Source organism: Trachymyrmex septentrionalis, unplaced genomic scaffold (genome assembly GCF_001594115.1).
Source record: "Trachymyrmex septentrionalis isolate Tsep2-gDNA-1 unplaced genomic scaffold, Tsep1.0 scaffold19, whole genome shotgun sequence".
Lineage (NCBI taxonomy): Eukaryota > Metazoa > Arthropoda > Insecta > Hymenoptera > Formicidae > Trachymyrmex > Trachymyrmex septentrionalis.
Window position 1 is genome coordinate 447,450 of NW_017305071.1, and position 16,025 is coordinate 463,474.

The 16,025-nt window shown below is 35.7% G+C and overlaps 4 protein-coding genes across 6 annotated transcripts; 2 read left to right on the forward strand and 2 right to left on the reverse strand.

Annotated features, from left to right (window-relative positions):
* Nucleotides 1-5: 5 nt before the first annotated feature.
* On the forward strand, nt 6-3,275 carry LOC108746739 (FACT complex subunit Ssrp1). Its single transcript, XM_018483675.1, has 4 exons — nt 6-216; nt 890-1,387; nt 1,476-1,871; nt 1,937-3,275. The coding sequence occupies exons 1-4, from the start codon at nt 166-168 to the stop codon at nt 3,203-3,205; spliced, it is 2,214 nt and encodes a 737-aa protein (XP_018339177.1). The 5' UTR covers nt 6-165; the 3' UTR covers nt 3,206-3,275.
* A 540-nt stretch (nt 3,276-3,815) lies between these two features.
* Nucleotides 3,816-5,189, reverse strand: LOC108746805 (TP53-regulated inhibitor of apoptosis 1-like). 3 transcript variants are annotated; one of them, XM_018483775.1, is made up of 3 exons: nt 4,958-5,189; nt 4,470-4,641; nt 3,816-4,116 (listed from the first exon to the last, which is right to left on the reverse strand). In XM_018483775.1, exons 2-3 carry the CDS (start codon nt 4,617-4,619, stop codon nt 4,030-4,032), a joined length of 237 nt encoding a protein of 78 aa, XP_018339277.1. In that variant the 5' UTR covers nt 4,620-4,641; nt 4,958-5,189; the 3' UTR covers nt 3,816-4,029. The 3 variants fall into 3 exon arrangements, with proteins under 3 accessions (XP_018339277.1, XP_018339278.1, XP_018339279.1); XM_018483776.1 differs by having other exon boundaries at nt 4,470-4,647; XM_018483777.1 differs by lacking the exon at nt 4,958-5,189 and adding an exon at nt 4,238-4,442 and having other exon boundaries at nt 4,532-4,611.
* A 607-nt stretch (nt 5,190-5,796) lies between these two features.
* On the forward strand, nt 5,797-9,784 carry LOC108746938 (testis-expressed sequence 2 protein). Its single transcript, XM_018484075.1, has 7 exons — nt 5,797-6,128; nt 6,432-7,638; nt 7,712-8,092; nt 8,224-8,395; nt 8,463-8,944; nt 9,186-9,258; nt 9,371-9,784. The coding sequence occupies exons 1-7, from the start codon at nt 6,080-6,082 to the stop codon at nt 9,698-9,700; spliced, it is 2,694 nt and encodes an 897-aa protein (XP_018339577.1). The 5' UTR covers nt 5,797-6,079; the 3' UTR covers nt 9,701-9,784.
* Nucleotides 9,785-11,967: 2,183 nt separating this feature from the next.
* On the reverse strand, nt 11,968-15,045 carry LOC108746941 (meteorin-like protein). The gene is made up of 4 exons (XM_018484077.1): nt 14,580-15,045; nt 13,923-14,483; nt 12,697-13,264; nt 11,968-12,602 (listed from the first exon to the last, which is right to left on the reverse strand). Exons 2-4 carry the CDS (start codon nt 14,018-14,020, stop codon nt 12,399-12,401), a joined length of 870 nt encoding a protein of 289 aa, XP_018339579.1. The 5' UTR covers nt 14,021-14,483; nt 14,580-15,045; the 3' UTR covers nt 11,968-12,398.
* Nucleotides 15,046-16,025: the final 980 nt, after the last annotated feature.

A 16,025-nucleotide genomic window follows, 5' to 3' on the forward strand; every position in this document is an offset into this window, starting at 1 on the left:
CGGCCTTTACTTCTTACCGCGTTTTATCTACTGTAATTTTGTCGATAATAACACATGTTCTATTTATTTTTACGTACTTGTTTAGAAAGTTGTTTAATAACGTAATCTTCTAAAACAACATTCTTGTTAGACTAATCGTATAAGGATCTTGGGTACTTATTCAGGATGGATTTCCTTGAGTATCCAGACATCTTTGCCGAGGTTAAGGGCACGATGGTAAGAGCTTTTAATCGTTTTTTAAAGTAATTAAACAATATCGTATAATTGATTCTTGTCATGAATTTTTTTTATCCATTTTGAGCTCATAACGGCGACCTGTTTTTTAATTACATGAAATTTGGTAATATTTAATCAGTTCCAATTTTAGCTTTATTAAAGATACACAAATGATTTATTTTATATTTTCTTTATAAACAAAAAAAAATCAATAATACGAGCTAATTAAGGAGGAAAATTAACAATATATACATTTATGAATAGAAATTAGATCGATAAAAGTAAATTAATTAAAAGAAACAATCCTAATTTGATCAAAGTTGATCTTGATGCTTAATAATATTCATATATATATATTCTACATTTGTAAATATAACATTTTGCATTTTTCAATTTTATAAATTGTGCATCAATTTGGTTTGTCAGATTTGAAACACAAGCCGAAATATTAATCTTTGTAGATTTTTAAGATGCTTATTAGCATCATTATAAAATTGACAAGTAATCTAATTCGAGATATTAATGTTCAATTAAAATATATTTGCAAAAATTTACATATGAATATTATTAAGCATCATGATCTGCTTTAACCGAAAATAGGATTATTTTTTTAAATTGATTTAAACAATATGTATTTATTATTATCTAATTAATAATAATAATTGTTTTACAGACGCCAGGTAGATTAAAGTTGACTGATCAGCACTTGATCTTTAAGAATCAGAAAACTGGGAAAGTCGAACAGATCTCAGCTTCTGATATGGAGATGGTAAACTATCAAAAATTTATTGGAACCTGGGGTCTCCGTATCTTTCTAAAAAATGGTACTTTGCATCGCTTCAAAGGCTTCAAAGAATCTGAACAAGAAAAAATTGCCAAGTTCTTTTCTGCTAATTACAAGAAAGATATGTTGGAAAAGGAGCTGAGTTTAAAAGGCTGGAACTGGGGTACCGCAAGGTTTAATGGATCTGTCTTGAGTTTTGATGTTGGTCATCATACTGCTTTCGAGATACCTCTGTATGATGTATCACAATGTAACACTGGAAAGAATGAGGTAACATTGGAATTCCATCAAAATGATGACGCTCCAGTCAGCCTGATGGAAATGAGATTTCACATTCCCGTTAGTGACAGTGTTGATCAAGATCCCGTCGAGGCATTCCATCAACAGGTGAGAAAAGATTTAAACGATAGATGGGCGCGCGAATATATTTGTAAACTTAGAAACAGAGAAGTAATTCATTTCTCAATTACAATAGGTGATGGATAAGGCATCAGTGATCAGTGTGAGCGGCGACGCGATTGCCATATTCAGAGAGATTCACTGTTTAACGCCACGTGGTCGTTATGACATTAAGATCTTCCAGACCTTCTTTCAACTGCACGGCAAAACCTTCGACTACAAAATACCTATGTCCACTGTATTGAGACTCTTCTTACTTCCACACAAGGATAATCGTCAAATGTTTTTCGTCGTGAGCTTGGATCCTCCTATAAAACAAGGCCAAACGCGATATCATTATCTAGTACTCCTGTTCAATCAGGAAGAAGAAACTTCTATCGAATTACCATTTACCGAAAAGGAATTAAAAGAAAAGTACGAAAATAAACTGACTAAAGAATTATCAGGACCTACATTTGAAGTATTGGGCAAGGTAAGTAAAAGAAAAGCTTTCTAGTTTCCATATTTTTATTTTAATGCGAAATTATTTGTTTATAGGTGATGAAGGTAATTATCAATCGAAAGTTAACTGGCCCAGGACATTTCACTGGTCATACCGGGACACCTGCTATTAGCTGTTCTTTTAAAGCTGCGGCAGGATATCTATATCCGCTCGAGCGAGGTTTTATTTATGTACATAAACCTCCAATACATATTCGTTTCGAGGAGATAGCTTCATTGAACTTTGCGCGTGGCGGTGGATCGACTAGATCATTTGATTTCGAAATCGAGCTTACGAGTGGTGTGGTACACACATTCAGTAGTATTGAAAAAGAAGAATATGGTAAATTATTTGACTTCATTACAGCCAAGAAATTGCGTGTCAAGAATCGCGGCAAAAGTGACAAGCCCAAATATGACGAAGACTTTGGTGACAGCGATCAAGAGGACGAACCGGACGCTTACTTGGCACGAGTCAAGGCAGAGGCGCAGGAACGCGATGGCGAGGAGAATCAAGATTCTGAGGAGGAAGGCTCGACCGATGAGGACTTCAATCCTAATCAGGTTGAGAGCGATGTCGCCGAGGAATACGACAGCAATCCTAATAGCTCTGACAGCGAGGATTCAGATGCCTCTGCGGCTAGTCACAAAAAGGAGAAGAAAGATAAAGAGAAGAAAGAAAAGAAAGAAAAGAAATCAAAGTCAGCAAAAACTGTATCGGAAAAGCCACGAAAGCAGAGGAAATCGAAGAAGGAGAGAGACGAGAACAAGCCAAAGAGACCTCCATCAGCGTTCATGTTGTGGCTGAATAGTGCACGCGATAGTATCAAGGCGGACAATCCAGGACTGTCTATAACGGATATCGCGAAAAAGGGAGGTGAGATGTGGCGAGAGCTCAAAGACAAATCTGAATGGGAAGCGAAGGCAGCCAAGGCTAAAAAAGATTATATAGCGTCGATGAAAGAATATCAAACGAGCGGAGGCGGTAAAGAAAAAACTAAAGAAAAGAAGACAGAGAACAAGAAGGAAACGAAAAAAGACTCGCCCAGCAAGCAAATGTCTGGTTCCGGTTTCAAGAGCAAAGAATATATTAGTGATGACGATAGTAGCAGCGATGAGAATAAGAAATCTGCAAAAGAAAAATCTGATAATGAAAGTGAGGAGGAACAGAAGGATAAGAAGAAAAAAACTGAAAAGAGGCCAACGGAAGATACTAGAAAAAAAGCATCGAAAAAGACGAAACGAGATCAATCCGATGAAAGCGATGAGGAGGAACCTATACAGAGTACTCCATCTTCGTCTGAAGACGAATCTAAAAGTGATTAATAAATGCTACAAAATTCAAACATTTTTGTCGTTAGTTTACACTTAGTATCACTTATCGAAAAGGTGTACATTTCCCTTAAAATTATTATATTTACAATTACAAGGGGATGAGCATTCAAGTGAATTAATAGTTGTATAACTTTCTAATATTATAAATATATTTTTAAATGCTGTATATGTAACCTTTTAATATTATAAAGTATTAATAATTTTAAGATTTGAATGATATGAAAACAAATAACAATATATTGCCGTCGTTAAATACATTTATTTTGCTTTTTTCTTTGCATAAATATATCTTCTTTTTCTTTCTTTGAATGAAAAAATACATAAAGGGAAGATTTTTATTTACCAGCTTTGTTTCTAAATTATTTATTTCCATGTTGCATAGTGACTATTTAATTTACAATTAGCGTTATTCTTCTGTTTAGTTTTGTCTCTATAAAATGTAATTCTTTAAAAAAAAAACCTAAATTGTAAAAGTTGTTAAAATTGAACAACTAATTAAATTTGCTGTTAAGCATGACATACATATATATATATATATATATATATATATATATTACATAGCATACAGATACATTATATGTACATATATAGTTTCCTCTTTTAATACAACATTTCTATATTAATGTTACAAGTGTGAATATTTGACAGCAATACAGAGACTAGTTAATGAACAATTGATTAAGATAAGATCAATTAACCTTTGTTAATAATTATTTCATAATAAAAAACAGGAATGACAAGGTTGCACTGTTTACATCGCTGATCCATAAGAAAGCTATGTAGGACTAAAATATAAATGTGCAAACGTCTTTTCGTCAACTGTATGGCTTTTTTTCTTTTTCAGTTTCCAAATAATTTGTCTCCATTTCTTTTAATTCAATATGGTGCTCCTTCATGGCTTTCTGAAACATGAGAGCGCAGAATTATTGACATCATTAGCCCTTTGTTCAAAAATATTAAGAAAATATTATTTGAAATAATTGTAATCTGACCTATGAGAAGGGAGAGCTTCTTAAGACTTACCGCTACGCAATCTTTATAGATTTTAAGCAAAGAAGCGCACATTGAATCATTGGTATCCCCTTTTAAAAACTTTTCAGAAAACCAACTGTTGAAACAGGCGTCGTATTTCTGTTTCAACTCACTGCAATCCTCCATGTTGCACCTTCGCTCTTTTTACCCCCTCGCTCTCTCTCCTCCTTTCATGCGTTATACACTTGCAGATTTCCTAAAGATACAATCCCGCTTTAATTACCTTGACACATTGCTGATACATTTTGAATAAATGCGAGCATGTGCTGTCACTGTGCGTATCACCTTTCAAGAATTTCTCGGAGAACCACGTGTGAAAACAAACGTCGTATTGTCGTTTCAGATCGTTGCATGCCTCGCCTATGCTATTCATGAATGAATCCCTCTGTATTATTCTGAAATTAATATATAAATCAGAATTGTCGTTACAACGGGGTACAACATATACCAAGAAGACGAGCAAGAGGCAACGGTGAAGGCTATGAGTATACAAAGAGCACTTTGTATTTAACATTCGTAGATGATAGACATGGAGTTTATTGCTTAAGCAGAACAAGTCATTATGATGTCAAAATGGCTCCAAAATTATCATTAAAAGCCACTTTTCAATCATTTCCAATTCATTTTAGTGTCATTTTAATGTTATCGTGGCTCATTCTGTTTGAGTGTGCTCCAGCGGTACTCGCACTGGCAAAAAACAATTGAAAATACCTGGACCTCGGCAGTATAGAAAAAATTCGAACCGTGCCGACATACAACTCCTCGAAATAATCAGATTATATCTGTAGCGATCTATCTGTAGCGTAGATCATGAAATATTCGTGATAAGCGAATTAAAGCTTCTCTGCTTCTTCTTCTCAATTAATGGCTCCTGGCCTCCAATAGTGATTTAAAGCGAGTCCGCACAGCCCTTGTCTGAGTCTCACGCCAATTGGCAGGTTTATTACACGTGGCGACCATTACGTTCGTTCCACATACTGCACTGTACCACCGACGACGCACTATTAAAGACCGTCAACCCTGGGCAAATTTTCGGTTGTACAAAAAGGGTCCCCAAGGGTCCGGAGGAGTGCAATTGAAGAATGCTAACATTATCGATTTATTGATATAAATTTGCTTATTAACATAAATATTTGGCTCATACATTATTAAATTCATGATTTTTTTTATTACAGAAATGTTCCATAAATAAATATGCATACTTGTAAAGCTGTAATATCCTATGTATTGTAGAAAAATTACAATTTTTTTCTCCGCAGTTATCATCCCTGTTGATAATCAAACTTTGACGATAATACTAAAATTACAATTTTAAAGAAAAATCGAGTATTAATTGAGTTTTACATGCATAAATACGTCTACTAAACTAATAAATCATAAAATTAGTACAATATTATTAGTTTTTAACTCTTAATTACTTCAATATTCACGAGGACGCGAACTCCCATAAGGATGTCGGTCTTTAATAGTATCTCGTCGGTGACTGTACTGATGTACTGAACTTTTTGTATAGTACAGAACAGACTCGTAGTTGGCCGTTGCGTATTGGTTTCGAAGCTTCAGTGCGAAGCGCGCGAGCGTGCCGAGTCCTTGGAAGATGTCAGATGTGTCAAGTGTCGACGCGTTAATTATTGTTATTATTATTAATTGTTATAAGAACAACAGTGCTCGGATACATCGTGACTCAAACTTAATCGTTTAGCATGACACCGCTGCTTTGGACGATCGTTTTGTGAAACGATCAAGATTCTGTTATCTCTCTAGATCGGAGCACCAATGTTAATATCGATAAACTCCTGATACGACGGTCACTGTTGCTCGAGGCGAGTAACGATGGGTAGCAAATACAGTCCAGGGAAGATCACCCTGGGAATGATAAAAGGTAGGAAAAGATTGAAAAAGTTCATATGTTCTTGATATTTATACTTCTTGATAATGTGTAACTGTAATAAAACATACAAGTGTATAAAATATACAAGTGTGAAAAACTCATGGAGTAATCTATGGATGCTTTTCATTTGATGACACAAGTTGACACAAGCGTCGTTCTATCCTTCTTGACATTCAGAGAGTGACAAAGATAGAATGACACTTGTGTTGACTTGTGTCAACTTACGTCATCAAATGGAAAGCATAATCTTTGCTTAATGTGTTCGACTAACTTTCGTATTTTTTTCTACTACAGGCAAACCGATCACCACATCAGTGCCAGTAATCCACTATCGAGCAAATGACGATGAATTGGAAGAGCTCTACCCGAGCTCCTCTGATGACGAAAAGCGTCTTACGCCGGAGTCCGACAAGAGGATACCATCGAGCCCCTCCAAGAGCAGCGTGAATGATCAAGGATTGGAAAATGACGCAGAGAGACATTCCATTGAAGATAACGCGTTTGAGGGTACTTCTCCACCTTCAGATCCATGGAAAGTACTGTTCGACATTAAAGGAAAGATCACGAAAACTTTTGAAGAGAAGATCTCTGAGATAAAGAGCGATAGGAAGAAGAGGAAACGTAATAAAGATAATTCCAGTGTCAGCGACTCCGAGGAGACTCTGGGAGATATCACGCCGACTGATGAGAACATCAACGATAAGCAAGAAAAGGAACTTGCTCGTAATAAGGGTAATACCTCAAGATTTGTAGGCTTCTCACAGGTTAAAACTGGCTTGAAAACAAGAAAAGAAAACTCTCAAGACGACAGTGTGGAAAGTGGCGTGGAAGCTGCTGAGTTCTCTGATCTTGTTCCCGAGCCACTTCCTTTTGAATCACAAGATGATTTTCGTACCGAGGATAAGAAAAATGATGCCACATGTCGTCGTAATTTTTTTAATCAGTCAGATGGATACGTACAAACGAAAGAAGTGAAATTTAGTACGTTCCTCTCCCATATAAAAGATTATATCTTTCAACAGTTGACAAAACAGTTAGCTACACTGCTGATTCTTGTGCTTGCTTTCTGCTATCTCATTCCATTGCCTGCCCATTTGGTTGGCTTTTTTATAGGAGTCTTCATCACAATAGTGATGTATAAGCTGATGCAGAGGATCAAAGAAATTTTACAGACGCCATTAGATAAGAAACCTGCACATGTAATAGTTCCAGTACTAGAAATACCGGCAGCAGAGGAACATGCAGTCCAAGAAAGATATGAAGGATGGTTAAACGAGTTACCATATACATATGATCCTCACAATTATCATGTAGCACGTACAAAGTCAGTTTTCTTCAGTCTAGAAGGTGGAGTACTGCGTGTTATGGAGACTAGAATGAAAGTACCAAAGAGAGCAGTATGGGATGAGCAAAAACGAAAATATAAATTTACCAGAAAACGCGAGTACAATCTTAATGGTGCAAAAATAGAGTTGCTACCAGAAGGACTCACTCGGAGAAGGTATGATCACATCATGCATAATTATTTCATATTTTTATAGTATACACAAATAAAATAAAAATATGTTGTACAGGAGATGGAGCAAGAAATATCCTATTTGTATTACGATGGACCAAGGAGCACTAATAGATAGCACAAGTCTGAATGACTGGACGGACCTCGGAAAGGAAACTCTCGAGGATGAAAAGAAAATTATCCAAGTAGATGGAGTCAATCAGGAAATGGATGAAAGTATCTTTGGTGAAGAAACAAAAAGTGAGGATGAAGATTCCAGATTGGAATATTTTAAGGATAATGAGGAAGATGAGTTTAAGATCGATGATGATGAAGATGATGATGATTTTTCACAATCCAAATCTCTCAGGAGTATTTACGAGGATTGCCGTGACAACGAAGAGATTACCAAGTGCAAACTTTATATGTTTGCACGCGCCGATCGAGAGAAGGAAGACTGGTAACATCTCTGCTGAAATGCCTCTCTCAAATCAATTTAAATATAATAAAGATTCTAATTAAACTTTCTAATTATCAAAGTATAATTTAAAGCTTTGCTTTATTAGCATATCTTAATAAAGGATTTTTCAGGTTTCGTAGATTGATATCGGCGGCGTCTCTTTCGAAAAAACGACATTCAATTTGTTCCATAAATGATTCCTGCGCGAATACAATTTCTGCACAATTGGATGTAGCAGAAACAAAGTCAGTAGAGGCGTCTCCTGAAGTCACTTACAGTACCTATATGAGCAAGTACCTGAATGTAAGCAATGTGATGATTAAGTTAATTTTAGAATTCTTATAATTTTAATCAAGCGATTATTTTTCAGGTGGATCCTGAGGATTCTCCAAGGGAGAGCGACGTCCTTTGGGTAAATTGTCTTTTGGGACGGATATTGTTCGATATGCATAGTTGTCCAGAAGCAATCAATCTTATTCAAGATAGAATACAACGTAAACTCTCTAACATAAAACTTCCATACTTTATGGAGAGTCTCCTTGTGACAGAAGTAGTAATCGGACATGACGCTCCGATGATTCATAAAGTCTCTAAACCCGCACTTGACGAGCGCGGACTCTGGTTTGATTTAAATATTACTTATAAAGGCAGCGTAACGATGACCGTAGAGACAAAGTTGAATCTAATGAAGCTAACACGTGCAAGTAGCGTTCCCAGTGATATTGTTGATGAGAAGTCTATTCCTACTAGATCACCAATATTTGATAGCGATGTAGAAGATAGTCCAGAGACATCCACTGAAGATGAAGATATAGGAAACATCGCGTCGAGCGTCGCATCTAAAGAGACCACGTAAGTGATTTCCTAATTTAAATCATGGTTCCAATTCATCGTATCAATCTTACCTTTTGTCTCTTTAGATGCTATTTATATTTAATATATCTTATAAATCTTTTTTATATTAAAAACGTATACAAATGAAATAACATATGTCCTCCAAAATATAAATTTGTTCATCTCTTACAAATTAAAAAAAATATAAAAGTATTACGATGAAGTTGTAGATTAATTCATAGATCTTCTCATATTATAGACCAGTGCAGTCTTCTGGTAAGAAGTTTCTTAGTATGGTTGACAAACTGACAGCCAACAAATATTTCCGACATGTAAGTAACACTTAATTATGTTGAGATAATCTATTGATCTGTTATCATTAATATAATAATTGCGAAAACAAGTTATAAGCGCTCACTAAATTAAACAACTTTTCTATCACAGGCTACAGAGTTATCATACGTACGGAGGGCAATGGAGGGTGTTTCCAACACGGAGATCCGTTTTATGGTTAGCGTATCCGGCATCGAGGGTTGTCTCTTATTAAATATCCCTCCGCCGCCCTCTGATCGGCTCTGGTACGGTTTCAAATCAGTGCCGAAGATCGCTCTCACTGTGCAACCAACTCTCGGAGAAAGGACTGTCAACATTGTATATGTGAGTAAATGGATTGAGAATAAGCTGCTCAGGGAATTCGAGAAACTAGTCGTTCTACCAAATATGGACGATCTAGTCCTGCCACTCTGCCCAAATTATCCCTTTACCACAACGTAAACGAATCTTGCGCCGGCCAAAAAATAATCTCCTTTTACAATTTTTATATGTTTTCGTTTTTTTTTTTTTTTTGTATATTTTGTGAAAGCGTTTACTCGCATGTTAATCGAAAAATGATATATTTTTCTTCAGTATAGTGATTTATCTAAATTAGATAGAAACCTGCGAAAAAAAAAACGAAGAGACTTCTAGACAACAATGTAGTTTAAACTGTTTTTACATGATCTTTAAAAATATTATTATCATTATGTTATTCGCAAAAACCATTTATTAGCCATATTTAGCATCTAAAAGAAAGTGGGAGGAATTATTGTGATATATTCTTATACATTCTTACATTTATTATTTTACATTTATAAAATTCAAAGAAAAGAAAGGCAAGAAAGACGAAGTTTATAGTACGAGTGAGCATTATTTTTATTAGAATATGTAAAAAAAAATCTAATGAGCGAAAGAGGTGTACAGGGAGAAAAGTAATTAATATGAAGTGTAAACCTCACTGTTTATTTTGTTGTTTATATATATAGTTGTAAACATTTTTAAATCGAGTGAAATTGATGCTGCGCCAAAAAGAGGAAAGAAGGATACGCGTCAATGTGATCGTTGAATTAGTCATTTAATAGGCAGCTGATGCGAAATATTTTGTTAAATTAATATTAATATTAATAACAAAATTATGAAATAATTAAGTTACAGTAAAATTAAATAATCAGTGAATTTGAGCAAATAAAATTAGGGCAAAATTATCAAAAAAAAAATATATATGTATGTGAAACAAGTTAAAAAACGTGAGACGATTTTTGTGTCATAGTAATTAGATTTATTATCATTTAATAGTTACATTTGTAAACTAAATGATGTTGCAATTGGCAAAATGAAATAAGAAAAGAAATTATGATATGATATATCAATTACCTTTATCAATAATAGTAGAATGATGATCGCACAGATTTTAAAAACTACATACAGTCTAAAATATTAATTGTGCGCTCAGTTTACAGATAAATATATAAACTTCATTTCTCCGTAGTCCGTTGCGAATAAAGAAACTTATAGTCAATGGCTTTTCAACGAATGTAGCAGAAAGATTTATTCTCCTCTGTCTCTGATTGATCGGCTGAGTGAATTATTTTATTCGTTCATCGACACTAGCAAAGAGAAAGCAAAATGTTCATTAATATATAATCGAGTACAGTTTGTATCTACTAGCCAGCTTGACCTGTGAGCTGTGTTATTTTGTTTGATACTATACAAATATATACGTGCGCGTTTGTGTATTTGCGTGTCTCAGGGAGATTATATATAGATTAAATTCTGTAGCCACTATGTGATTTCGTTACGGTAGAATACCACTGATATTTTTAAATACATGGAAATCTTTTTATATCAAAATATATGACAAATTATATCAAAAAGGCCAATTCTCATACGTTTAAATATAAAACTAATTGCAATAAAGCAAATATATTTTGTGAAAGTTTTTCAAACGATGTTATGTTTGAAACCTCGTACCGTAATCGATCTCGCATGGTTCCAGAATTAAATCACAGAGGTATATTAAAACAGTTTTTGCAGAAATAAATTATTGTACATTACCAACTGTTTCCCTCTTTCTCTCTTTCTCTTTTAGAAATTCTTTCCTAGATAAACTAAGAATATCGGTATATTTTGAGACTATCGTGTAAATATATGAACGTTCAATTGTTGTATAAATATTATAAATTATATGACTCTCTTCATCTATCAATCGATAGACAAGTGTTATAGACAAATGTTTTTATTATGCACACATTTTCTAAATTAGAGGTATAGAATATGGACAGAAATGCATAATTTTTTCCAAATATCTTCTTTATTATTGTCGCACATATATAGTATTTTGATAAGAACAGCTATTCCGGTTGGAATTTATATAAAATACTTTTAGTAAATCTATACAAAATTGTTATATAATATTGTATGAATATAAACAAAATATGCTCAACTCTGCAGCGAGTCCATGTACTCGCCCAATAAAATTGCAATATACCTAGTATTTTTTATCACTGCACACTTTCTCTTGGCAATAGATTCTAACAGAATGTTACTCCTACATCAATTTTAAAGACTGAGAAATTCGTAATAAAATTACAGAAGAATGGGAAATATTCAAACTTCAAGAGGAACACATAACAAAACCTTTCTTTGTATAATCTCAAGTATATTTGATTTCAACGAAATTTTAAAATTACGTTATAAAATGTAAAACGAATGAAAATGATGTGAAATAGGATAAGAAAAAAAGAGAGAAAATAAGAATTACGAAAAGAAAATTTTCAAGAGAAAGAGTGAGCGATGTCTGGGATATTCTATACATAATGATTTTTCTAATCTCTAGAACAAGTATAAGGCAAATGTGCTTTCCGTTTCTTCGTTCGCACGTTCTTCCGTGTTCTTAATGCAACAAATAATATCACAGTTTGGAGATCGACAATCTGACAGTATGCAGTATGTACACAAAGAATGATATTCCCTATATACACGATATCCTTGTACAAATGGCTCGACGGACAGTTTTTTATATGATATTACTTTTTTAATGATTGCGTTAATTTCCAATTTTGCAACACGATATTGCAGCACGATACTGTCTTATCTATTGTATATCGTGTACATTTCTTTACGACTTTCCAAAGAAAATCACCTTAAATCTCATTAGCTAACTATGAAGGACGCAGGGCGCATTGTCCATTTCATGTACAATTTGCATCCACGCCTCCAGTCGAGGCGCACATACCAAGGTGAGATCTCCGAGACGTCGTTTGGCCATTATCACAAATTCACCGAGGCCGTGCCGCGCATCACATACCATTGGTATTCGCACACGCACGCTCTTCTTAAAAGACGCGTCAATTTCATTGCCCTGTAATAATTTGTTGTATTTTTAAATATTTTGTAATGGACTACACAAGTATGACAGAAAAGTCAAAGTATATATTGTCTTATAAAGTTTTTACCTCAGCTTCCTGGGCTACGTAGCGCAGAATCTTGGTGACCCTAAGTATCAGTTCAGCCGTATCCATCTTAGGATTCTGCTCGACGTCAGTGACAGTGCCTTTAGCAACCAAGTCGCTTTGACAGTAAGCCTTGGCGAGTTCATCCATGGAGCAAGGTCTGCAGTCCTCCTCTTCGTCCGGCACACGAAGTGTTCCCCCCTTTACAGAATTCGGCTCTAGATCGTATTGCAGCTTAACCTTCGTGTTTTTGAAGGAATAATCATCCTCAGCTTCCATGTAAAGTGCGGCTATATGTTTTCGCGAGCGGAAGCACCGGTGTGTAAGTTCATGCTTGCCATCGGACGGAGAATAGAGTTGTCTCAACTTGCCGCCAGCTTCCAGAAAGACCCGCACAGGCCCAGAGATCTTGATGCAGGCACGGAAACCCAGATAGCTGAGAGAATTGTTCTCCAAGAATGAGACCGGGAAGGAAAGGACTACTCTCAAAGCGTCATGAGGATAACGCCATAATACCGTTCCTCGAGCACAGCGCAGGTACACCGGCCGGACACCACCGCTTTCTCCTCCGCTGTGCAAAGTATTTACATTTCAATTAATAACATTTTATAAATGTATTACAATGAGAAATAAAGAAAAATAATGTTATTCATTTGAAATTTTAGAGAAAGGAAAGAATGACTCATATTATAATGCTCTGCCATATGTTTAATTGAAAATGTTGAAATTATATTAAATACATAAATCTCTCTCTCTCTCATATTATTTTATATTATTAATAAAAAGTATTCCTATCCGTATCTACAAATTCAGGAGACCATGGCTTTCTTCAATACTATTATAACAATTGTTTTTCAGAACTTTATACAATTTCAGTTACATAATATTATTCCTCGAATTTTGACCTACAAAATAAAAAAAATCCATGTTCAATCACGTTAAGTTCAAACAACGATACATTTATTTAAAATACACTGGATCTGCAATTATCAATTTAGGAAATTTCAGAGCAAACATCGGAGCAAATGATTGGTGTTAAGAAATTGAAGTGAAGCGATTTATGTCCGACTACACAGCCGGCGACTTGTGAAGTCACATCGGCCGCGCGCTTGTTACGGCACTGACGTGAAAGTTTGTGAAACGCAGAGAGAGGGAGGGAGGGGAGGGAGAGAGGGAGAGAGAGAGAGAGAGAGAGAGAGAGACTGTGTGTTACAGTGAAAAATACAAACCTTCCGGACCAGTCGCACTGATCCGCGGCGGTATGCTCGTAGGCGGATACACTGACGGAGATCAGAGCGAGAACCACGACTACTACTGCGTGTATCATTTTTCTTTTTTATTTTCTCTCTCACAACGTTACAACGTTCGTCATCCAGGATGATATGTCACATCTTCGTCGCTTCGCGGTAGCTTCCGCGGAAATCAGATCGTAATAGATCACCTCTTTCCACCCACATTCGAATTAAGTACTCTTAGAACCAGACCTCGCCAAGTCTTCTTTTTATTCTCCCGGATAGACTTCTGAACCACCTAGAAGGATCGCAGTATCATGAGTGGTGGATCAAAGGTGAATCAGATGGTTCAGTGTTTAGCCTCCTCGAGAAGAAAAATTCCCCCGTCTTGAAATCTTCAATCCCTCAGTTGTTTGTAAATCATTTCTGTCGGAAGAAAACGCAGCTGTCACTCATCCCCGAGAAATTTGAAGAATCTCAGAAGATACGTTCGAGTGATGTGTTTACGGCCAGTACCCTCTTCGTTATCTTTCTTTACCTTTTTCTAATCTCCTATACCTACGAGAATTCCTTCTATTATAGACAGCTGCTTTCTCACTAAGCCACATAACGAGGGCGATACTCGCTGCTGTGTTTAATGTACATATTTCTTACAGTAGCGCAGCTTAAACCCGGATCAACGTGAATCAACGGTCCAGCAAGCAGTAGTTCGCCTTCTCGGAGCTAAAGGAAGCACTTCGATTTTATCGATACCTTTCCAGACGGTCCATAATACCTCCTTCGTCGATACGTCAGAGTGTTATGCCACTTGTGCGATTTCAGGAGCCCTTCGAGAAAGGCACGCGACGTGTACGCGGAAGGAGCAAGGTGGTTTCCCTATATGGCGGTCCCGCGAGAATGCGCTTGAAGGGGAATGTAAACAACAATCTCGCCGATCGTCAGAGACCGTCCCCTCGCGTTCCTCGCACCGCGCATCACTCCGTCGCGGTGACGAGCCCTCGCACGAGTGAATCCTGCACGTCCCTCGAAAACGAAAACTGGAGACGTGACTCGCGCGCACTACACACCGCTTCCACCGATCTTTCCTTCGGGGTCACGTCCAGTCACGTCGGGACCACGAGAGCACTTCCTCTATTCCGAGATATCCCTTCGATCCTCCCACTCTTCGGTCTAACGGCACATGCGCAGAGAACGAGAACGCGCGGTTTCTACGCGCGTCCCTCGTCGTTTTATTATTATATCCACATTCTACGCGATAGCCAGGCGTTCACCGGTTACGAGGTTCACCCGCATATCATAATCCCCACTAGGTCCTAAATCGCCCGGTCCACCGTTCACCGACAGAAAGATCAGGTTCTTCTCGCGAGAACTCGAAGAACGGGATCAGGGTTGTATCATATTGCAAAATTTATATGTTTACACAGAAATTTTACGTATTGTTTACGTTTGCATTATGTATAAGTAATGTGAAATATTTTCACGCGGCATATATTTTAGAAATATTTTGTAAAATTATTTTTCAAAATTTGAAATATTTCAGAAGTTTTCATGAAAATCTTTTTAAAATATAAATACCTATGTTCGGAAAATTAATTTTTGAAAATATTCTTTTTCTTATAATAATATATATATTTATTTAATAATATTCCTGAAATATATTTTATTAAAATATTTTAAAAAATGATTCGTGTAAATATACATATATCTCATGTGTGGAAAGTTATAAATTTAATAAACGATACAAAAAGAAGTATTAATATTAAGTTCTATGATTGTTGTATAGCTGATTTTAATATTGATAAATAAAAATATTAAAACACAGGAGGATTAATATAGTCTCGTGCGACGATAAAGAATATACAGACTTTGATAATCCAAAGATTGTCTACATAGATGATACATAATATAATTTACATAATAACCGTTATTACAGCTTTCTTTCTTTTCTCCAACGTGATGAGTCTGAAGAAATCAGCTGAAAAGAATATTAAGATATAATAATTGAGCAAAATACCAGAATTACCTGAGTATGTGTCAAATAATGTTACAATAAAAATTATATCTATTCTTTTAATATTTCACCAATTTGGATTTACATTG

Excerpts from the sequence above, each read along its gene's own strand:
- LOC108746739 (XM_018483675.1), top strand. The coding sequence starts at position 166 with ATGGATTTCCTTGAGTATCCAGACATCTTTGCCGAGGTTAAGGGCACG. Across the intron at positions 217-889 it reads CCGAGGTTAAGGGCACGATG|ACGCCAGGTAGATTAAAGTT; the intron begins GTAAGAGCTTTT and ends ATTGTTTTACAG. Across the intron at positions 1,388-1,475 it reads TCGAGGCATTCCATCAACAG|GTGATGGATAAGGCATCAGT; the intron begins GTGAGAAAAGAT and ends CAATTACAATAG.
- LOC108746805 (XM_018483775.1), bottom strand. The coding sequence starts at position 4,619 with ATGAATAGCATAGGCGAGGCATGCAACGATCTGAAACGACAATACGAC. Across the intron at positions 4,117-4,469 it reads TGTATCAGCAATGTGTCAAG|AAAGCCATGAAGGAGCACCA; the intron begins GTAATTAAAGCG and ends CTCATGTTTCAG.
- LOC108746938 (XM_018484075.1), top strand. The coding sequence starts at position 6,080 with ATGGGTAGCAAATACAGTCCAGGGAAGATCACCCTGGGAATGATAAAA. Across the intron at positions 8,396-8,462 it reads ATATGAGCAAGTACCTGAAT|GTGGATCCTGAGGATTCTCC; the intron begins GTAAGCAATGTG and ends ATTATTTTTCAG. Across the intron at positions 9,259-9,370 it reads CCAACAAATATTTCCGACAT|GCTACAGAGTTATCATACGT; the intron begins GTAAGTAACACT and ends TTTCTATCACAG.
- LOC108746941 (XM_018484077.1), bottom strand. The coding sequence starts at position 14,020 with ATGATACACGCAGTAGTAGTCGTGGTTCTCGCTCTGATCTCCGTCAGT. Across the intron at positions 13,265-13,922 it reads CAGTGCGACTGGTCCGGAAG|CGGAGGAGAAAGCGGTGGTG; the intron begins GTTTGTATTTTT and ends TACTTTGCACAG. Across the intron at positions 12,603-12,696 it reads ACGTAGCCCAGGAAGCTGAG|GGCAATGAAATTGACGCGTC; the intron begins GTAAAAACTTTA and ends AAATTATTACAG.